Source organism: Neomonachus schauinslandi, chromosome 6, assembly GCF_002201575.2.
Source record: "Neomonachus schauinslandi chromosome 6, ASM220157v2, whole genome shotgun sequence".
Taxonomy (NCBI): Eukaryota; Metazoa; Chordata; class Mammalia; order Carnivora; family Phocidae; genus Neomonachus; species Neomonachus schauinslandi.
In genome coordinates, this window is record NC_058408.1 from 104,330,244 (window position 1) to 104,354,803 (window position 24,560).

Sequence of the window (24,560 nt, forward strand, 5' to 3'; positions counted from 1 at the left end):
TGGGGGCGGGGGGAGAGGGAGAGGGAGAAGCAGGCTCCCAGCTGAGTAGGGAACCTGATGCGGGACTCGAGCCCAGGACCCTGGGATCATGACCTGAGCCAAAGGCAGATGCTTAACCGACTGAGCCACCAAGGCACCCTGGGACAGGAGTGATTTCAAAAGTAAAATGTAAAAGTACAATTCTCTGCCATAGGTAGTTAGGAAATTTGGCAAGGACTCAAAGATCTGAGAAGATTTGTGGTTCTGAAGATTCAGATTTACCCAAATTTCCCTATTCCCATTCTAGGGAATATCTTCTTAATTCAGGTAAAAGGAAACATTATTTAAGTTTTTCCACTTACATTTCTACCATATCATACTCAATACACTGTGGGTGTGTTGCTTCAGTTTCAGGAGAAGTTCTTTATTTTGCTGCACCCGCACTGTTGTATAAGTATCACTGCTAACCAATTGCGCCATTGGAGCTTCAAGGAAGTGCTTTATTCGGGGGCAGGTAGTGTGCAAGTTGAAGACATTGTCTTGTCCAGTTGTTCCATATGATAGTCATGCTTTTCTTAATTGTGCCTGCAAGCATAATATTCAGAGAACAAATTGAAAAGATCACATGGACTTCATTTTGATAAGAGCCAAGTCAAAGAACTGGTAGTTAGAATCTTAATTTGTAGTAGGTTCCCTAAACATCCAGCCATAGATGTTCCACTGAAAGGCACCATTTGCAAAATTGTTCTTTTCCTGGATTTGTTTTCATGACTCGAGTTTATAAATGGACACTGAGCAGAAAAGTAATTAGACGTTAGGCATAGTTCGATGACTGCAAAATAGAACTCGAACCATACCAGTTTTGCTTTGACTACACCTGGAAATAAAGGTAAATAGCTATTTTAGTCTTGGTTATAAAGCTCTAATGTTTTGCCCAGTCAGAGGTATTTGCTGAAAGGTAGTTTCTTCCAGTAATTTTAGGAAAAGCTGTCATCAAATTGTCAACAGCCCAAATTGAGATTAAATGCAGTAAGAAATATCACAATATAGTAACCTAAAACTCATACTGGAATTGTAGGCCTTTTTAGCATTGAGATGGAATAGAAACATTGACAGAGAAGCTATGGCCTTTTACTAAGGAAGTATGGTAGATCAATGGAAGGATGGCCCCTATTACTTTGCCCCATACATGCTGCCTTAAGCATCGAATAGGTGCCATATTTAGAACACTGTCACTGTGTCTCATTTATCATGTGGGGATTACAGGAGACCCTGACTGCCAAATGGAGGGACATGTGGTGACTCTAGTATTTGAAATTTAATCTAATTTCTGACTCTTTTGTGTTCTTGCAGTATCCTAAATATCTAATGATGTAGTATCTAGCAAATCTTGTCTACTTTTTAAAACATTTTTCTTAGTGACTGAACTTTTATCTTTCTGGACCCAATACCCTTGGATCAAGCTTTAAACACCACATATTTCCCTTGGAGCTGGAGTGAAGTAATGCTACCTGAAATCTGTCTCTACCTTAGGGACAGAGCTTCTGATTCTGCCCCATTCAGAACTCTTTCTGTAAGTCTCCACTGAAAGCTGCTTAATCAAACATCTCAAATGTCAGAAGCGGTGTTTAAAGGGTTTTTCTAGTAAGTGGGTCTAATCTCCTACTTAGTTTTGATTCCTATAATGTAGATAATCTCTTTGGAGAAAAGGCCTGCTCCTAGCAGGGCAAATATATCCCATAGAATATATTTCCTATTCCAGAAAGAAAAATGTAGCATTAATGAAATTTACTTTTTCTTGAAGCTTGGAAAGGTTGTAAGCTTAGGATTTTGATCCTAGCAGATGTTCTTTTTTGGATATTAAAAAAAAAAGTAGTATTTGATTCAGAAGTCTCAGTAAGAATTGCAGTGGTGATGCTTTTTGCTATAAGCAGCCACCCTCTGAATGTGACAGACTGGTCATTGGTTCTGAGGGACAGCTGACCCGACAGCTGTAGTCCTCTGTTCCTGGCCTCATCCCCATGGTTGTAGAGCTAGAGAGAAAGAAATATAGCACCACTTACACATACGGGTCACACTATATACAGTTTGATGGTTAAAGAGCTGTTTGTGTACAATAAAAATTCATCTTCAAGATACATTTCATATCATTTTCTTTTAGGTCTTGGAATGGCAAAATTTTATTGATGACCATTATATCCCAAATTTCAGATGAGTTTTTCAGTGTTATTGTTAAACTTAGCCAGAACCCCAACTGCAAAGTGCGCAATGGTTTATATCCTTCAGTACGGTCACTTCCTGCTGCTGAGCCCTCAGCTTCTGTGTGTCTCAATGCCACAGGGCCCACACAAACCAGCCCCGTTTTTCCCCATCCATCCTGGGGCAAAGCTCAGCGTCCTCACTGGTTTCCAGAGAAATCTCATAGTGAACATTTAATCTGTGGGAAGTACTGGAAGAAGGCCTGTGACAGAAATCTAACTCTATCATTTCTGGCCTTCACCCTCTCTCCCTTCTTCTTCCTCCTCCTTTCAGTTCAGGAAATAAACAAGTGGTCCCCTTGTCTCAGGGCCCTTCCACCTGTACCGAGGCTCCTCAAAGCTTTGTATGCTACCCTACACTCACCAGAACATTATCTCAGCACAGACAACCCTCGCTTCCTAAGACTCTTGGTTGATAATATTTCTTCCAGGCCCAGATCCCTAGGAGGCATGTTTGGTAAATGAAGGTATTTAGTGTTTGGTGTTACTTCATGTTGACATTTTCTTTTATTACACAGGCTTCCAGTGACCGCATCACGGCCTCTCCAGTGCACCACTATACACCCCTGCCTTCTGCTTCCAGGGATCTCACCAATCATCGAGGTAGGAGCTCGGCTTTTTATTGCTCTTAGTGGTTGCAGGGAGGGACACTTGGCTGTGCAGAGCTCTGGGCTCATTATTGCTGCCTTGGCTCTTTAGAAGGAACACAGTGCTTTTCAAGTCCTTGATGAGAAAACCATACCTGTCAAACCTAGTGATTTTAACTCATATTAAACAGAATTTAGTGGCGGTCTACTGGGAAGGCAAATAAATCCATGCTATAATATAATTTTGTGATTTGATTTTTTTTTTTGCTTTAAGTAAAGAGATTATAATACTTAAAAATTACTAAGTAGATCATTACCTGCAGCAAAAGTGATGGAGAGAATTGGGAAACTCACTAATATTTGTAAAAGTATCATTGTTTGGGGAGTAGAGTAGTTGAAATCTGTAATTTCAAAATGAATGAACTCTACATTAAGCTAAAAGGAATTCCAGTTTGCCTAACAACATTGCAGAGAGTTGGTGCACAGTTTTCCTTAAATTATCTGATCCCAAAACATTAATTTGGTTTACCCAGTGTTTCCAAAGCCTTGAATTCCTATTGTCATCTCTGGAGTCTGCATGGAATATAATTTAAAATTGCCTTGTCCCTAAGCTGGTTGCTTAGACCAAGGACTGTATGGTCACCTTTGTTGGAACTGGAGGGACAGGAAGAGGCCCTACAGTATAACTTGTTTACCCCATTTTATCCTGGTTATGATGATAGCCACGTTTCTTAATTGTGAATCTACCCTCCAATGGTAAGTAAGTACAGTCTTCATTTGAGGGCATTCCATACTTTAAATAGTATTTCCCCAAGCAGGAAATTCCCCTCATACAATTAGGGAACACTGAGTAAGTACTGTCCCAGGTCTGTCATCCCAGCTACATTGTAGGCTGGGTGGGTGGCAACGAAGGCTGTAGAGAGGCCCAGAAAGTGGTGAAGTTGGCACTCTGAGAAGACATGTGGGCTCTGGGCAAATGGCCCTCTCTTCTTCTGCAGGAAATGATCAAGATTATAATGCAGGATTCCACGTATCTGTGACTGGTACCTGTGTTGCCTATTTGATGTCTGGGAACAGTAGAACTTTTCTCCATTTACATATATTTTGGTTCAATTATGATTCTGTTCATTAAGTGTCAGTTTTGTGAAAATCAACTTTGCTCAAAGGCAGGTAGAACAAATAGCTGCCAACATGTCATATTTTGAGGGGCATGTATAGATCTCCTTCACTGAATGTCCTTATGGAAGTGTCAAACATATTCCTTTAGAGACTTTTTTTTTGAGAGGGGAGGGGAGTTCCCCTAGGTAAATAATAATAGCATATCTAGACAGAATAACAAATTAACTCTAGCATTATATCCTCATGGATTTATTTATTGGTTTCTTATATTTGAATAAAGGTATTTTTAGTCCATAGCCCATTGAGTACTCTACATAGGAACTGAAAGCTCATAGCCCTTAAGCCTACTTTTAAAAGTTGATCTAGCCATGAAATTGAGATTTCACAACAGAAGGACATGATCAGATCAATGATAATCCTCCATAATAGGACAAAGATTATTTGTCACTGTAATGGTAAAGTAAGAAATCTGAACCTTAAAGAAATGGAATTTAAGAATACAAGTTTTGAAGGTATATTGAGTAATATTGGGAATATGGAAAAATGCTCAAGGTGTTTAGAGTTAAAACAAGTGCCCTTCAATGACATCAGAGCCCAACATCAATGGGAACATTGTTGTTGAGAGGACCCAGCAACAGATATCTCAATTTTACTGAGGAATGTGCCTATAAATTTAATGCTCTGGTTGTTTGATCAATGCTAAGTACCTGGTAGTGAAAAAAGGCAAGTCAGCATCATGAAATGGCAGGTAGGTCTTTGGGCCTGTGGTCATGTGGACATCACTAAAGAGAGAGCCAAAGAATCTCATTAAGGTTGAATTATTATAGGACTGATCCATGTAGGGAAGAGATGACACTGATCTATTTTAGCTTGGCCTGAATCTATGATAACAAGTGGCAAAAGCCCGATTTTTAGGCACCCAGAATGAAACCACTTAATGCCACCTTTTTTTAAAAGACGTATTTATTTATTTTAGAGAGAGAAAGAAAGAGTGCACATAAGTGGGGAGAGGGGCAGAGGGAGAGAATCTTCAACTGCTGAGTGAGGAACCCAATGCAGGCTCCATCTTACGATCCAGGAGATCATGACCTGAGTTGAAACCAAGAGTTGGATGCTCAACTGACTGAGCCACCCAGGCGCCCTAATGCCACCTTGTTTTTTTATATTTAAGTTAAAGAAATTATTATAAAATTTTGATCATATAAATCACCAAACTATTTGGTTATCATTTGTTAATACCTTTATGAAAACTGCTTACAAATGTTTATCCAGAGAGGCTCTTTCACATTGCGAAGGCAAATTACATCAGTTCTTGCCCAAGTGAAATCCTCCATGATGTCTGAAACTTGGTCTAAAAAATCTGAAGTGGAAGTTCTATTTGCAAATAATTTTTGATTCATCCAGTTCCCAATCTCTTTTCATTCCGCATCAACAACTACATAAACTGGTGGGCAGTAGTTCATGTGCAAATTGCTGTTTTTCTATACATGCCATTTTCCCTTTACTTGTCCTTTTATGTTACTTCCAATGTCGAGTATGATAGACCCAAGATTCGTGTCCTAAAGACTATCGATTCAAATGTAAAAGAAATCTGGGCCCAGAATAATTATCAGGAGATGGGGGACTCTATTTTTCCATCTGTAATTTATAGTTAATCCATGCATTGTAGGGATAGTAATCCACAGTACTTTTTGCTTCTTGTATGAATATTTTTCTATATTGATTTTTCCCCTTTCTGAGGTACTTAGAATATTTGTTTCTATCTCCTTAGTGCAATTTTTTATGTTCTGCTTTGTGTGAAAGAGGTTAAGTATATGTAGGTCTTGAACTCTTTATAAATGAAAGCTCCCTGAAGGGAGTACAGATTCTCATCTTTCTTCTCTTGCACATCACTGACTGCTGCTCATCCCTCAGGTATCAACTTAACTATCACAGCTGTAAGGAAGACTTTTCTGATCTCACCCCACACATTTATATTGGGTCAGTGTTCATTTTTCAGGCTTTTTTTCCAGTGTTTTCCTGGACAGTCTATAAGCTGTTGGAGGCAATGGAGGAGATTGTATCTATTTGCTCACTACTATACCTGCAATGCCTGGCACAGGGCCTCCTGCTTAATAGGAGTGCGATAAATATTTGTTCAGCAAATGACAAATGGTAGAAACCCAGGGGAAAGTCAGTAATTTAGATATGTGAGATAACTTCATTGTGTCTGAGAAAGGAGACCCATCTTCCTTTGGGAGTAGGTGATAGGGGAAGGAAAGGCCAGCCTTGTGGACCTCAGACCTCAACTCTGTTGCTTTCACAAACCCAAATCATCTTAGTCGGGGCCATATGTATTGATTCATTTTCATACAGCATTTAGCCACTTTGTATAACTTCCAAATAGATAATGATTTTAATGTCATAGTGTCCAAACTCTGGTGTTTTGATGGTAGGAAGGAAATAGGATGAACTGAAGCAACTAGTGGAATTATTTTACTAGTAACAGAAGCTCTCAAAGAAGGGCCTGGATGCGCCATAAGATGCAGGCTGTGGTATAGATGTGGTTTTAGAATGGTGCACCTGAAATCTCTCTGAGAATTCTTCTCTAGGTCTAAACATGTCCTTGGAGTCTACAGGGGCCATGGGGCTGTGTCAGGAATCCCAGTTATTACCTAGTGGCAGTCTGCTTACTATATTCTCTGTGGGTTGTGGGTATCCACATTAGGAGGAGTGTTGGAGTGTTTGTTGGAGAAATGTTTTTTTAAATATGTTATGTGCATGGACATATACCTGCATATCAGGTATTGCCGCTCTATCTGGTAGCTGTTAGAAATGGAATTTGCATTTATATAGGCCACTGTGTCTTTTGGGGAAAACATTTCTATTTAGTGAGTTGACCATATTATCCTCAAGACAACCCTATAAAGGAAGGAGGGTAAATATTATTATTGCCATTTAACAGAGGAAAGCACCAAAAATTGCTGGGGGACACTGAGCCACTCAGTGACAGAGGCAAGGAAGAAAAAGTCCGAGTTCTGTGTCCTTGATTCCCAGGCCACCCCTGACATTTGTCCTTCACACAGGACATGAAGCAAATGCAGGACTGACTGTAGCATTGTGCTAGAGGGAAGAAGAAATTGCAAGCAGAGAAATGGCCTGGAAATGTCCACTGCCAGGGGTGAATTTCTACAGCCTGTGCTAAGTCTGTAGTTAAGTATAGCGTCCTTGCCTCTTCCGTCAAAAGAATTGTCTGTTACTCTCCTTCTTTTAAATTAAAAATCTATAAATTCAAGAACAGAGACAGTTTGAAAAACCAAAGAGGTAGATACTATGACATCAGTCTGAATTCAGATAGGGAAAATAGAAGGCCCATTATCACATCATAAAGGGGTTTAATGTAAGGAATGAGAGAGAGGCTGGTCTAGTCAGGGAGGACCCCACCCAGAGTCTCAGTCTTGCAGGGAGGCTGGTGATTCTCGAGAGCTGGCTGAAGTTTCTGCACATCTCAGGAACACCTGGGAATCTACTACTGATGTTGTCTATCTGTAGCGGCCACGTGGACACTGCTTCAAACAAGAGAACTACCGAGGCATTTCCTCTTTCTCTCTGGATTTCCAAGTCGTACTCCAAAGTGTCTCTCTTTGGCTCATTCTAACATAGAACCACGTACCAAGGGACGTCTCAGAAATGCAATTTCCAGTTCCTCCTCTGAGTTGCAGAGAAAACCTTAGAAGAGGCTGGTGGTGATGCAAAGTGATAACAGGCAGTCCCACATGCATACCATGATCCAACATTTCCAGTAGCGATCACACTGAGGGTCCTGTTCCAGTGCATTTGCGTGCACATTTTACAAAGTAATTGCAAGCCCAGTGAGCATCTCTGAATTACTATTTTTTTCTCTGATGCTTATGGTATGTCATTGTTACCTGGTCGCATTAAACATCAGCCTTTAGATGTATGAAAAAAAGAATGCAGGAAATTGAGAGGACATCTGTGGAAACTTGCTTGGAGATGGTAGCCATCCTCCTTCCACCCATCCTTGGCAATCTTGCCATTATTTTTGATACAGTTGTTAGGTGCTCATCCTCTTCTCCAGCCAGGACTTGGTCTATTTGTGTTTGAAATTGATTGCTGGGACTGTCATAGAATGATTTACATAGCAACTCATCATAATTAGTTATCGTTTGCAGTTTCCTTAATGTGAGTTGCATTTTATGCTTAGGAATTGATTTTTTTGTATATCTCCATGAAGCAGCTCAATGTGTGCCATCCAAACAAGAAAAAGGTGGAAAGAAAAACTGCAGGGGTTTTTTATTTTTACTTTTTAAACAGTTTTAGCAAGAGATATCATAAAATACATTTTCACAGAAGCCATAAATACAGAGTGTTTTGCTTGAACTATTTAAATAAGCCAAAGTGAAATGAATAAGAGGAAAATTAATGGATGTGTGTGAAGATGTGGCAATGTAGACAAAGATGTTTGGGATGGGGAGATGTTGCCCAGAAAAACTGCATGCCAGTGAACAGAATACTTTCGGGAGGGCTCAAGATGGGGCTGCTTGATAACCAAACTGCTCATCACAATTTATTTTAGGCTTAGAGGATTTGGAGGCAATCTGTCTCTTTCAGACAACATAAAAAAAATTATTTTCCTGTTTTTTATAGTTGTACCATCTTGCCTTGTCAACCCACAGGGAACATGAAAGCTAAGTAGGTTTGATCGTTATAAACAAAATCTACACAGAATAATAGCACAGACTCAATGAAAACAGATATATTTATTTAGGTTATCTTATTAGTTCGGCATCAAGGTGTCTTTTTGTCTATTGTTCATTGTTCTCATTGACCATTGAAAAAGATGAAATAAGCAATCCGATGGTTATGGTGACTTTGCCAGGTAGGTCCCACCTGCGATCAGACCCTATGACTAAAGCAGCCTGCTTATTTCTTGCTTTCTGTTTTCCAAAATATTTTGATTATTTTTTTTCAAAGGAGCTAACTATCAGATGATTTCTCAGAAAACATCTCTGAGTCATTGAAGGTTCACAGAAGTATGGCAGATCCAACTCTTCTCCATAGAAAGTGTATTAAAAACTGTGAAAGGGAGCGAGAGGGAGGGAGAAGAAATAAGACAAAATCACTTTAGCAGTTGGCTGGGATGGCCTCCTTGCTGTTGAGAGGGACATGTTTCTTCTGTGGGTCCTGCTAGATAAGTGCATGGCCTCAGCTCCCCTCTTTAAGACTCTGTGTCGTGATTTTGCCCTGGCTGTGTAGGGAAAGAGTGTGTTGGTTCCTTGGGCAGAGCTGTGATTAGCATTTTCTAATTATGTAAAATGCTTCCTCTGATGACATTTCAACAGAACCCATTACGTTAGTTTTCTTTCCTTCATAATGCTTTTATGGGCTTATAATCTTGGTGGAATTCTCAGATGCTGAGAGATGCTAAAGTTTCCTTTATTTAATCGAGGTGACTAGTGATTTGACAGTAGTGGTTGACAGGTTTGTTTTATCTGTGTGGCAGCAGGAGTCTATTTTCAGTGTGTGCGCTCCGTTCCAAAGTAAAAGGACTTTACTAAGTGCTGAATAAATTGTACTTTCTTTTGATTCTAGACTTGCTGAAATGGTTTAAAAACTCTAGTATGGGTCATCAAATTCATCTCTCTGCTGCTTTGCAGGGTCAATAGCTTCACTCTGTACCGAGCGGGGCTGGGTGGATTGGAATGGAGGATAGTGTAGATTAAAACTTCCGCATATATATAGATAGATGTGCATGTGTGCGCTCGCTGTCTGGGAAGGTGGCAGTGATGGAAGAGCAAGCCAAGTGGAATCTGAAGATGGATGAATCTGTTAGACTGTTACCAAGACTGGCATGGACTTCGGCCAGGAACTTTAAGCAGCCTCCTTTAAGCATTTGAAATCCATAGGGGTCCATTTCCTATCGTTTTTCTCCAAGGATGATTTTTCATTTGCAGTCTCCATGATTGCTTTATTTCTACTCTTTGGGCAGAATTGTTGTGCACTCGTAGACACAGAGGGGCTACAAATTTGGCTCTTCTGTTTCAGAAGCAAAGCAAGGAGGGAAAAATGGAATCATGCCTTGTACTCCCAACAGGAGCTTTACTTCTGCAGGATAAGAGATAACCCTTCCCCCAAAAGGCAGTCCAAATAAAAAATGGTGGTGAAAACATGTCCCTCTGTCTTAAAAAATGGAGGGTCTGGGATTGACAGGATTGAAGATTCCAAATGTCCTGAAGTTTTAGAGTCATGGGCTATTTCTTATCCCTTCCACTCCAAGTGAAGAATTGAGACATGGCCAAATATGACTTCTGCAGCAACAAACATAGCTCCGAGCACCTTCATTTAAGGAGTCGTCCAGCATCCCCTGCCTTTACTTAGTATCTGCTGTGTACAAAGTATGTTGTGTTAGGGTTTGTGGAATATTCAGGAAGAGAGAGCATGGTATCTGTCTTCTAAGAATTTATGGTTTGATTGAGGACATACCAAAATGAAACAATGCCAACCAAACTAGATATCATGTATTATATAAGTAAGAGTTGCCTTACTTAGTAAAAGTTATAAGTGCTGTAAATGTTTAGAAAAGATGGGAATCAGTAAAGACTAGAATAGTCAGGCATAGCTGTTTGGAGGATGTTGGCCTTGAGCTTTAAAGGACAAGTAGGGCATGAGTAGATGGAGGGCAGAAGAAGGGCATCCCCCTTCCCCCGACCCCCCCCCCAAAAAAGGGAAATGGGTAAAGAAGAAGCACAGGGGTAAGAGGAGACCCGGTTTTGAAAAAGTCAGAAATGAGTTTACATATGTAGGATGGATCCATATTATGGCAGGCCTTGAATAGGCAGAAGTATCTAGATTTGATTTAAAGCTGTGCTATGGGATTATTAATCTGCAAGCAGTAGGAGGGGGAAATTGGAAAGAAAAGAGTCTAGAATCAAAGAGGCCACTGTGGGATGGCATTTAAGTTTTAGAAGCTTTGGATTTCTTGATAAAAGGCTATGTGACTGCAGACTGAACTGCCCCCAAAGAGCAGGTTTCTAGCAAAGGTAATTTAGTAAACAACTTGGTAACAGATGGGGAAGACAGCTGGGGCCAGGACACTGCCAGTGGAGCAGGGGTGAGGGCAATGTAAAGGAAACCTTATGGCCACTATGGAATTGTTGTTCAAGGTTGCTGATGATTTGATCACAGGGTGTCTCTGGCTCAGGCCTCAGAGAAAATGGACAGTTAGTGCTTTTCCTCCCCATCTTATTCAAAGTATTTCTGATGTTGGCTTTTGAAACGGAAACTGAGAGACCAGCATCAGTTAGGATAATGTTGAAATAATCTAGCATGATGATGAAGACCTGGAGTGGCTGGCTGGCTGAGGGAACAGAGAAGAAGAGTAGGAATATGAGAAACATTGTGGAGCAAATGCAATAGACTGACTTAGGAACTGATTATGTTTAGAGTTGGTAGGAGAGAACAGAAGGCTGAGAGGAAGCTGGCATGGTGGATGGGAAGCTGTGGTCTCTGCCTGTAGCTGCTCTCTTGCTTCCCCCCACCCCCATGCAGGATGCTCCCCTACCACTCATGCATAAGCTCTAATCTGGCCTGTTAAGTGGGAGGCTGCTGGAATTAATGCAGTGGGGCTCATAGCAACAGGAACAAACAGACAATAAGCAGGCAGAGCAGCCACAAAAATTTGTTCTCATTCTGATCTTTGGCTCAAGATGAGCTACATTTAAAAAAAAAAAAAAAAAAAAAAAAAAAAAACCTAGTAAGTAAGTGCCCAGTGTATTATTTTATCCCCAAATCTTGGGTTTCTGGAAGGAGAGCTTTTTGAAGCCCATGGTTTTGGTCTAGATTGTTCTGCTGAGAGCTCTGCCCAGTGTTCACCTCCCCATCCCAGTTCTAATTCATTCATTTCCCTGTATCTTGTAGAAAACTTTACCCCTGCCCCAGGTTTTTCCTCATGTAGGGATTTTACAACGTTTTTGGAACAAATAAACAAACATCTGGAATCATGTGGTACATTTAATTAAAAAGTTTGCATTTGGCCAGAAATGGTAAAATCATGAAAAACGGCCTGTCGGTGAGCTCAAGAAGGCCAAACAATGACGTTGTTGGCTGCAAATGGATTGAAATTGAGTGAGGTGAACACCTGCTCAGTTCAGCCTGCTGTCCTCCAGCTTCCCCCTCCCAGCCATGAATATTTACGGCTCTGGTTCTTTATCCATTCTAATGAAATTTTTGGTTGGGGCTGGTTGGGGGAGAGGGCTGTTACTTTTCCAATAACCTCAGATTTGATGGGATACATGTACTTTATGAAGGGTGCAATATTGGGCTTTTTGACTTTTCACTTCCCCTAATCAGAATTCCATATGCTTCAGGTCACCGCGGGGACCTGTTTCTGTTTCTTCAATCAGTCAGCCAACCACTTTTTTTTTTTTTTTTTTTGAGAGGAACCCTGCACTGGGGATTGTAGGAGATGCAGAAGAAGCTGTGGGCTCTGCCTTCAGGAATCCTGTAGTCTAACTCTGCAAATAAGGCCCTACACACAGAAAGCAGAAGTCAAGCTGCAAGGGTACAGAAGAGGGACATTCAGTGAGTGAAGAGGAAAGTGTTGGGAGGTAGCCTTGGGGGAAGGTGAGAACTAAGTTGAAAGCAAATAGGTTGGAATGAAAAAGCTGGGTTGATCATATCACTTGGGAGTGGCCATTGCTAAGTTCTTTCCGCTCAGATGTACAGAAAGGGCTAGACTCCGCCCACTCCCTACTTCCAATTGTCTTAAGAGTTCTTTCTCATAGTCACCTTTTATAAACCTACAAAACAAGAGAGAGGAGTGTGTACTTGATACAGAAATGCAGTTTCAAAACAGATCCTCCATCCCTTCTGTCTCCACTCACCTATTTCCACCCATTTATTGCTCCTAAGGACTTTGAATATAAACATTCTGAAAGCCATCCCGTTTGTATAGGAGACACACCTGGAGGAACACTCCCTGGGTGGTTTCAGGGTGTGAAAGAGAACTTGGGGGGGAGACCAAGTAGAGTTCTTGTTTAATTTCTGGCCATAGTCCAGAGGAGCGGTGTGTGAGAAATAATCTTAAAGCAGGGGTTAGATATGATGATTTTATGTTTTTGATTAGCTTCTCCTCTGTGAAGCATGTGTATGGTAAAGTAAAATATAAATTTGTTTGCATATTAAGAGAAGAATATTGAAACTATCTGGCTTTTCAGAGTGTAGTGCTCTGATATGTCTTGCATTTGAGAATTTATTATACCCAGGATGAAGTTATTCTCAGAAAAAGATGAAAAGTTTTTCTTTTTGTTGGGAAGACAATGGAAATAGCCAGGGGGCTGAACATACAGTAGGCGCCATCCAGGTTGGATCTGAGGAAAGGATGAGTATTGTTGAAGTTGAGTGTCAACAGGCAAGGGAGACTGGGAAATCACCATTACCCAAGGGCTTTTACTGAAGGATACGCTCATCTGTCTTTGTGAGTTGAATAGTGTAGCCTGAAGGAAGTAAAGTGAAGCAGCAACTTTCAAATCCAATCAGGATTTGAAACCCAGACCCAGGGTTTTTCTGTTAGTTTAGCTTTTTCATAAAATAAAACCAGGGTTTCACCTTGACCCCTCTGAACTTGTGCAAGCACAGAAAGATACAAGGCTGTGCTGGAAAAACACTCCACTGTTGTCAGAGGCATTCTTAGTCCTTAACTCTTTATTATTCTTGTGCATCTGTTTCTTTAAATACTCTCTGCAGAAGCATTAGCATGAAAATAAAAGAGTACAGCAACTTGGAATTTTCCATTTGTAGCTTCCTTAGTCTGTGGGGTCAAAGTTCTATCCTCAGGGATGCTAATGCAAACTCTGTGTGCTGTTCCAGGGCAAATGTTTCTCAACTAAAAGACAAGAGGGGGTGGGGAGCCAGGAAAATAATGCAATTCTAATTCCTAAACACAGACTGCCTAGTGATTCCAATTTAAATTGCTGCTCCCCTACTCTTATTCCCACCCTCCCCCAAAGGAAAAAAAACTTTCCTGTGTTCTGAGGACAGACATCTGTGTAAGAGCAATAAAAACAGTCTTCCCTCTTGTGGATTAGCTCTTTATTCCTTTATTTATCTTGCTCTACTTCATCAGTTTCATCACAATCAAGAATAGTCAAAGAGGATAACATGCAGTCCCTTTCTTTGTTTTTGATTAAAGAAACCCATATAACCATCCTCCCCCACAAATTTTCTTCTTCTTGAGAGAGCATTCCTTCTTATGTCTTATTTCTCCCTTTTTTCATCTGCTCCTTTGGAATTTTTCTAGAACTTCATACAATGTACAAATAACCAAAGTCCCGTGGAGAACAGGTTAGGCAGGGCAATAAATGGTGGCATATCTGGAAGATTGTAAAGCCCAAGGAGAACAAAGACAGACAAAGAACATGTTCTAAAGCCTCCTTTTCTTCTTCTGAATCCCTAGAAATTTATTAATTCAAGAGCTATCTACTGAACACAAACTATGTACCAAGCACTGCTCTGAGCATTAGGTATAGAGTGATGAATAAAGCCTACAAAAATCTTTACCTTCAAAGAGCTTACATTCTACTGAAAGAATCATTAAGATAAAAATATAAGCAGCATAGAGTAGGATGAAGACTAAGAATAAATACTAAGATGAAAACAAAAGCAGGCAAAAGAGATGAAGGAGTTTGTGTTGGTAATTTGAGACTTGATAGCCAGAGGAATTACCCCTGAGAAAGTGGCATTGGAGTAATAACTTGAAGGAGGTGAGAGATGGAAACTGGAGAATATCTGAGAGAAAAGTAATCTAAGCAGAAGAAGGGGCATGTATAAGGCTATGAAGTAGGAGCATGCCTGAAATACATAAAGTAGAACTAGGAGGTCAGTATAGCTGCGTAAATAATCTATCAGGGGAGGAATGTGGTGGGGGAAGCATAGATGAAGTCAGAACAATATGAGAAGCCAGAACTTTAGCATCTTATAGGCCATTTACTGTCCCTTAGGCAGGAAGCCATTTTAAGGCATTAACTGAAATGATAGAAATGATATTATTCTACTTTCTATAGGGAAAAGAAAAAAACAACACCAATAATTAACTGGAAAGGAAGATCAGAACCTATGTAGATTCTCTGCAAGATAGATAAAAGGATAAGATTGAAGAGATTCATCACAGCTTTGATGCAAGAGAGTTAAAAAATGTAGGACCAGCTTCAGGACTTTAATAAGTGCAGGGAACTACTGGCAGGCTTAGAAATCAGCTTCAAAAAAGAAGACCTTCTGGAGGTGGGGGTGGGGGTGGGCAGGGTGGAGGTGGGGGTGGGGGTGGGCAGGGTAAAGGAAAGAAAAAGCCTTACAGAATTATAAATAAATGAAACTTTTAGGTTTATGAGAAAATATAAACATAAATTATTCTTTAAAAGTAAGTGGAAGTGACAGCACTATAGTATATTAAAAACTGTGGGATGTAGCCCAAAATGTAATTAAAGGATTTTGTTCCCTTGAAAATATAAAAATGAAACAAGGAATAAAAAAATTTTTTAAATGGGTTGGGTTTCCAAAAATCCTAATTAAGCAACAACAAACCCAATGACATATGAAATGACTGAATTAAACTAAAACTTAATAAAATAGAAACAGTGTACAATATACTTTATCAATAGTACCAACAAATAGTTTATTTTTTTAAAGATGAACCTAGCAAATCTAAAGAAAAAATAGAGATGAACATCTAACATTAGGAATAAGAAGATTGAAAACTCTAGAGTTTTTATCAATAAATTTAAAAATCTAAAACAGGCAATTTTAAGGCAATTATAGTTACCAATATTGTCTCAAGAAGGACTATGAATCTAAATAGAGAAAAAGACTATAGAAGAAACTGAAAAAAATAATCATATATCCCTCAAAGAGGAGAAACTTCCTAAATTTTTTCCAGAAAATGAAAAACAGTGAACATTTCTCATTTCATCTAACTAGGATTCCATAACTGACCTAAACAAGATAATGAACACACATGAAAATGAAACTGTAGGTCAATCTCTTTTACAAATGTGGTAAAAGTATCCTCCATGAGAAATTAACAATAAGATTTAGTGATGTAGTAATAAAAAATACCACTTCATGCCCAATTAGGATTTATGTCAAAATTGAAAGGTTAGTTTACTATTAGAATTTATCAGTAAACTTGTCATATGGGCATATTAAAAAGAAAAATAGATTATATATGGTCATATTAATAGATGCGAAAGAAAAAAACTCATGACATTTAATATCAACTTTTACCCACATCTCTTAGCAAATAAGGAATACATGGAAACTTCTCTAACTTGATTAAAATTATCTGCCAAAAACCTACAGCAACCTGCATAGACAAGAACAGAGGGTTAAAAATATTCCCATTATAGTCCTTGAATAAGCAAGGAAGGACTAGTCCACATTCCCCTGGAGATGCTAGCCTAAGCAATAAGATGTGCAACAATAACAACAAAAACCAAAAGGAACAATAAAGATTGTGGTAAATAGAACATTGTTTGCAGTCAATATTATTTACATCAAGGATTAGCAAACATTTTCTATGAAGGATCAAATATGAAGTGTTTTAGGCTTTGAGAGACAGAAGATACGTATTACAACTACTCAGCTCCGCCCATATGAAATATAACACAACAGAACTAAGACCCATCATATTTGTATTAGGACAAAATGTAAATGTGTTTTATTTACCTGTTTAAAATACCTTCAGTTTGAATCATAAGGCAAAATCCAATTCTCTGTGTTATATAAGAGAAAAAGAGACAAATTGACTCAGAAAAGTTGAAACAAAAGCATAGAAGAGGGATTACAGCAGGGGTTACAGTTTAAATATCACAAGGTAGAATTTAAGCAAAAGAGCGTCAAATGAGAGACAAAGAAGTCATATAGTGCACTGGACAATGGTTTAGTAAGTTTGAAGATTCTATGGGTCAGGAATTCTGAGAGAGGACAATGGGAATGACTTATCTCTGCTCTTTAATGTCTGGGGCCTCAATAGAAGATTTGAAGTCTAGGAACTAGAATCATCTGACAATTCACATACTCCTATGCTTGGTGGTTGATGCTGGTTATCAGCTGGGGACCTCAGCTCCTCTCCATGTGGGGTCCATGTGGTCTTCCTTTATATGCAAGTTTGGGCTTCCTCATAGCATAATGGCTGAGTTCAAAGGGCAAAGATTCCCAAGAGAGAGTAAGAGCCAGACAGAAGCCATATTGTCTTTTATGACCTGTATCTCAGAATTTATGTAGCATTACTTTAACTGTCTTGTGTTCATCAAGGTAATCACCAAAGTCCTGCTCAGGTTTAAGGGAAGGAAAAATAAGTTCTGCCTCTTGATGGGGAGTAGCAAAGTTCTAGAAGAGCATGTGAGTCCAGAAATACTGCTCTGATCATTTTTGGCAAATATAGCCTTCCATAATAATATACTGAGTTATAAATTTTAATGAATTTCAGGAAGTAGAGGAAGTATAAAAACTCTCAGGTCACTGGATGATGAAACTAAAAATTGGTAACAAAATCGGACTGCAAAAAGCCCTTCCACTCAGAAACATTTTAATACTCTTAAATCTTAAGTCAAAGATAACATACAAGCTCAAATTGTAGAATAACCAGAGAGATATGATAATGAAGTCATTACCTGTCAGAACTTATGGAGTAGATCTAAGGCCATTCTGAGAAGAAAACCATACATATATTTAAGTACATATATTAAAAGCAAAAGAATGCAAAAGATAAATGAAACATCTGACTCAAAAAACACTCAGCTAATTAACCAAAGGAAAGCAGAAGGGATTAATTATTAAAGCTAAAAACAGATATAAATAAATTATAAAACAGAAGAGTATAATAAATAATTCAAGAGCTGTTTTTTTAAAAAACAAAATCAAGGGAAATTAAAGAAAATACAAATATATAAAACAAAATGAAAAGTCACAGAAGAGAAAATTAAAAGGATCATAAGAACCAACTTTGTTGAATTTTGTGCAAATATTAAAAATCTAGATCAAGTGGATAATTTTTTAAGAAAATGAAATTTCCGTAAACTGACTCCAGAAGAGATAGAAAGTTGAAACATTGATTTCCATAGGCAAATAAAGTACATAAAAACCTCTCACAACCCCACACAAAACTGTGAAGTCCAGGTGGTTTTCCAGGGAAGTTTTACCAAACTTTAGAATAGAAGGTGATTTTGTTAAGAAGATGATTCTGTTAGATGTTTAATAACTGGGTCTATGCAAATGATGATGATGATAATGATGATAAGGATAATAATAAAAAATAAAAACACCTTGATCTATAGTGTTTTCCAACTTCTGTGGCATCAATATTTCCACCATGACTGATTCCAAATACCAGTATGACATCACTCATTGTGGTGTTGGGAAGAGATGTGCACAGTTGACTCTTATGAGTTGGTGTAAGCTGGTTCCTGCATACCACAGGGGTGATTCCAAAGCTATTTAAACTGTTTGAGAACATAGATAAGGGAGTACTTCTAAAATCTTTTTATCAAGTGCATAAAGTATTTACAGAAAAATGGAGAAGGATTACAGAGAAAATTACATACTCATCTCAGCTATGAATATAGGTACAAAAATCCTAAATAAAGTAATTCTAAATAATATCCAGCAGCATAAACAGCAGAGTAAAACATCATGGCCAACTGAGATTTATTCCAAGTATGCAATGAAATTTCAATATTAAAATATCCATTTATTCAATCTTTTTAATAGATCTAAAGATGAAAGCCGTAATTGCATAGTTGCTGAAAGATCTTTGCCAGATTCAATAACAAATTTTGGTAAAAAGCATATAAAAATAGATGTATATGTCCTTAATATGATAAAACACATCCATCTCAGTCCACAAGCCAATGGCAAACTTAATGGGCAAACATAAGAAGTATTTTTATTAATGTAAGGACAAGATAAGTTATCTATTACCATCACTGTTATTTAATGTTTTACTGGAAATACTAACCAATGTAATTAGACAGGAGAAAGAAACAACAGACATGAAAATGGAAAGCATACAGCCAAACTGTCATGCTTACAGATGATTTGATTTGATTTGACAATTGGAAACTCAAGAGAACCAACTGAAAGACTAACAAGAGAATTCAGGGAATGAAATAAAGCATAAAGTTAACATACAATTAGTGGAACAAAAACCAGTTGGATAAAATTAAAAAAAAAAAAACCCAGTTGGAGAGTATTTTGAATGAAAGACACCATTTGCAGAAGCAACATAAAAAATAATAAATTGGGAATATTTTAATCATACATTAACAAAAATGTGTAATATCTTCATGAAGAAAACTTTAAAACCCTCTGGAACACAAAAGAAGGCTTGAAGTTATGGAGAGACCTACCACATTATAGGAAAACTCAAGACCATAAATATGTCAATATGGGTTTTTTTTGTTCTTGTTGTTGTTAAAATGTAAATTCATTTTGAAACTATAAAACTACCAAAGGTTTTTTTTTTTTTTAATTCCTTTTAAACTGGAAAAAGTGAACCTGAAGTTTAGATGAGAAAATAAGCAAAAGTAATAGCTGGTATGATTCTGAAAAAGAATTATAATGAGGGGGGAAATTAGCTCTACTGGATATCAACTACATTCTAAAGCCTCAATAATTAAAGCAAAGTGGTACTGGCAAACAGATCACTAAACAGACTGATTGAATAGAATAGGAAATTGAGAACTCAGTGTCATGTGGGATTTAGTACGTGATAAAGGGGTATCTCAGACTGGCAGGGAAGAGATGGGCTATTCAATATATGTTCTTGGGGCAAATGTGTAGCTATTTGGAAAAAAAAATTAGATCCATATCTCATACCTTACACTAGGACAGATTACAAATGGATTAACATTTAAGTGGAAATGAAGAAGAAACCATAAAAGTGCTTAAAGAAAACTGAGAACTCAATTCAAAAGCTGTAATTTTAAAAAACAAAAAATTAAAAAAATTTAACCTATTAAAATATTTTTTAAATATTGAAAACATACAACCTATTAAAATTTTAACCTATTAAAAATGTATTGATTTTATTTTTTTAAAAAACCTTTTGCATAAGGAGGGAAAGACTTTAAGCGAAGTCAAAAGACAGTGAACTTAATATTTGGAAATTATATCACAGGCAATGATAGATTATATTTCTTATATATGAAGTGTTCACAGAAATCAGTAATAAAATGATTAACAGCCTAGTATAAAAACAGATCAGCAATTGTACTCCTAGAAATGATTGCATATATAAAATGACATATATAGGATAGTATTTATTATAGAGTAAATGTGATAGCTAACCATTGAAAATAGCAAAAGAGCTATCAGTTGAGAATCATTAATTATGGTATATCCAATATGTAGAATATTGTGTAACTCTGTCAAAAGAATTAGGAAGATCCTACATACTTAATATGTGAATCTATGCAGTATATATCATTAAGGGAATAAAACAAGGTACAGAACAATATATATAGCATACTATTATTTACGCATAAAAGGTGGAACAATAAGAATCCATGTGTTAAAAAAAGATGGATGATAATAGTGACTACCTGTGGATGGGGTAAACCAGGTACATGGGAAGACTAGGGTGGGAGAAAGATGGTTCACTGTACACTTCTATTTATTTTTAAACTTTTAACCATGATTTAAAATAAATTGGATTTTTTTTAAAGGCTGAAATAAAATTCATATAGCCTATAACCTAAGTTACACGTGTCGAAAGGATAGTATACAGAATGATGTTCATTGCAATGTTTTTCTTGTAGTGAAAAAAAAAAATTCAAAGACAAATTATATGCCTGTCAGGAAAGGAATGGTTAAAATATGGTAAATCATGATATTGAATGCTATATGGCAGTTTTTAAAAAGTTAAGGTAAATTTAAAAAAAAAAGGTAAATAAGATTTTAACACAGAATGGCTTCAGGACATATTTTTGAGCAAAAAACATTTGAGTCTAAAACATTTGTACATTGTCATAGAATTTATGTATTTACAAGCACAAAATCTCACACACACGCACATACACACAAACACACACATGTGTGTACAAATGCATAGGAACAATTTTTAAAAGATGGGCACAAAACCCCTACAGTAGTTACTTTTGGGGGAATACCCAGATTGGAGTGGTAAAGAGTAGAAGAAGGGCAAAAAGACTAGCTTTTTCAGTATCTGAATTTTTCTTAAAATATGCTAATATTTTACTTAAGTAATAGTATTAGTAAAAATAATAAAAAATCCAAAGAGGGCAGGAGCTTTGGGTGATTTGTAACCATTGTGGAGACTTTGAAACTTTGTTTTCTCAAGGACTGTCATAAAGAAATAGTTTCTTTGAAAGTGTCCCTTTGCTTCTTCAAATTTAAATAATCCAGTGTTGAGAATCCACAGTAGAATTTCTATACTCTGTCATTGTTGCAGGATGGGATAGTTATAGGAATCAAATACTCTGGTAAATAAAGATACAGACAAAAAGTAAAGAGGTACCTGTATATATTGCATGGCTCACTGGTTTACTGAAAATGGGAAGGAAGATATTAATATTAATAATAGCTGCTATTTATTGAGTGATTTATTTAGAGCCAGGTGCTGTGCTAGTATTTTACCTATGTTCGTGGTCTCATTTAATCTTAGAAATATCTCCTGAAGCTGGATATTATCCCCATTTTATTTATGAGGAAATTTAAGCTTAGAGAGATATTATGTAGTTTACCCAAGGTCCCAGGGCTACTATGTGTCCTTTGTGAGGTTCAAAACCAGGTTCTAATGCTGAGGTCTGTGTTCTTCCCTCTGTTCCAAGCTGCCCCCCCAATAACATACACTTAACAATAGAACTACACTGAATGAATTTTAATTTTTCTTGATGATCCAAGAAAGCACTTCTGGCTTTTTCAGTATTTCAGGAATCCTGTTAAGAGCATCAGTGATCAGAGCCCTAGTGAAGCATGAAAATGATGGTTAATTGGAGCTATCCAGCTGAAAAAAAGCAGACTAACACTGCATTTATAGAATTTAGTGCTTTTATTATAGATAAATAAAGGTATAGCAAAATCACTGGAGTGATTTTTGCATAACCCCTTTGTTATTAGTTGATCTGTATATCCTGAAGGCCTTTATCCCCTATCTACTGATTTCAAATGTTCTGTCATTATCAGCACCTAAATCAAACCTTGTATCTCTGTTTGGAGACCTATAGATATTGTTCAGATACATGGATGCAATTTCCCCCCTATTGGAATCTCATAGCAAAAGATCTGGTCTCTGTAACCTGAATTAACACAAGCAGAGTTTAGGTATACTGCACCAATGGCTTCATAGACAACCCCTTTGGTTATAGATTATAAATGTCATTTAGAGAAAGCACAAGATGGCTCCTGAGTGTCTAGTAAACTTCAACAACCACCTGAGAGATACCTCCGTGTGAGTGCATAAAATGGAAATAAAGAATGGCAAATAACCCATTGACTATGCACTTTCTCACCCGCTGAGAGCAAAACGCAATCCAATGCAATTTTAGTACTTACATGCCTCTGGGGAAAACAGACCCCTAAAAATCACTGAGTGCAGCACTGGAAAAATTTCTTAAATTTGTGCTATGCTTGGTGTTATAAAACCCAAGGAAGCTTAGGCTTTATCCTTGAGTAAAATGGACTGGTAATTTTGTTTTGTTATATTATCCACCAAGCATAATGATAATGGGTCACATGCAATTTAGGGAAAAATTAAGTCTAATAAGAAAAATCTCTAATAAATACTAACAGCATCTTATTGGTATTGTCTTTGGTCTAACCCTTCCATTAACATTTGTTTTTTTTACATATTAAATGATCTGTAGTATGTTGAAAATGAAAAAGATAGTAAAAATTTAAAAAAAACCCCACATTCTTGTATACATTGTACAAATGTTTACATGTCTTCCCTTAGGCAGGTACTAGGTAGTATGGTATATACAAAGAAACGGTACTAACTTATAACAGGAGATTCATATTTTTTTATATGCTGAGCAAGAGAAGTTGCGCAGTGTAGGGGGTAGTTCCCAACATTAACCAGGAATACTACCAATTCAATGAAAAACAGAGATTGAAGATCAGAATTCAGCCCTAAATAAAGGATACAATTTTCCTCTCAAATCAGGCTTACTCTGGGCCATGAAGGAGTGTGGAGAAACTTAGGGAAGCTCTAGTTTCCAAGCAAAGGTGTGGGGGGAATCCTACGCAGTGTTAGCTACCCGTCATGGACAATGTGATAGAGTGGAATAGAACTAAGGGGAGTATTCAGGAAGCTTTGATTCAATATGTGCTTCTCAAGCCTACCTAAGAATCTCCCAGGGAGCATCCATTACGTGAAGATGCTTGAGCATCTATCTCCAGGGCCTCCTGATTCAGTGGGCCCGGGGTGACACCCTGGCATCTGTTATTTTTCATGAGCTCTTCTGGTGATTTCTCCATGTACGACAATTTGAGGACCACTATGTTAAATGATACTGACAAGGAAGCTCTTTTCCCAAGTCTTCTCTGCCCTCCTCTTAAAAAATGTACAGTTGAGGTGGAGATAACAGAAACTCAAACAGATAAATGTAGTAAAGTATTCCAAGTGCTGTGAAACTTGGGGACACCAAGGACTGGGTCATTGGGTGAAGGGTTGCCTAAGTCAGTGTGTAAGGCTTGACCAAAGGGCCAGCCATGGGTGTAGAGAAGGGACTTCACAGGACTGGTATGGAGAAGATTGAATACTTGGATGGTATTCACTAATTAGTTGTAAACAGTGACTAGGAGGCAAGAGCAAGAGGTGACTGTCAGGTTTTTAGCCTGACTAACTATAGAAGGTAAAGCCATTCTAGAGGAATGGCATTTGGGGAGGAACAGATTCGAGGCGACACATTGAATGTGAGCTTCTATGCATACAAGTAGAGATGCTCTAAGTCATGGGTCAGCAAACTTTTATTGTAAAGGGCCCGATAGTATTTTAGGCTCTGCAGGCCAGGTGGTCCTCATTGTGACTACTCAACTCTGTCACTGTAGTGTGAAAATATTCTTAGGTAATACATAAGCAAATAAGCATAGCTAAGTTCCAATAAAAAGTTATTTACAAAAGCAGGTAGTGGGCCAGATTTGTCCTATGGGCTCTAGCTTGCCAGTCCTGCTGTAAGTATGATAGCAGATAGAGAAATAGGTATATTCATTCTTTTTTTTTTTTATGTTATGTTAGCCACCATACAATACATCATTAGTTTTTGATGTGGTGATCCACGATTCATTGTTTTCATATAACATCCAGTGCTCCATGCAGTATGTGCCCTCCTTGATACCCATCACCAGGCTAACCCATCCCCCCACCCTCCTCCCTTCTAAAACCCTGTTTGTTTCTCAGAGTCCATAGTCTCTCATGGTTCATCTCTCTATCCGATTTCCCTCCCTTCATTTTTCCCTTCCTTCTCCTAAGGTCCTCCATGCTATTCCTTATGTTCCACAAATAAGTGAAACCATTGATAATTGACTTTCTCTGCTTGACTTATTTCACTTAGCATAATCTTCTCCAGTCCCATCCATGTTGATGTGAAAGTTGGGTATTCATCCT

At 37.8% G+C, this 24,560-nt stretch overlaps 1 protein-coding gene across 2 annotated transcripts in view; it reads left to right on the top strand.

The window, feature by feature from the left end:
* The window catches only part of LRMDA (leucine rich melanocyte differentiation associated), a 1,059,156-nt gene that overhangs the window by 845,360 nt on the left and 189,236 nt on the right, over positions 1–24,560 (top strand). For both annotated transcript variants that reach the window (XM_044916082.1, XM_044916081.1), the window contains one exon: positions 2,756–2,840. In XM_044916082.1, coding sequence (XP_044772017.1) covers positions 2,756–2,840 — 85 coding nt within the window. The remainder of the gene's footprint in view (positions 1–2,755; positions 2,841–24,560) is intronic.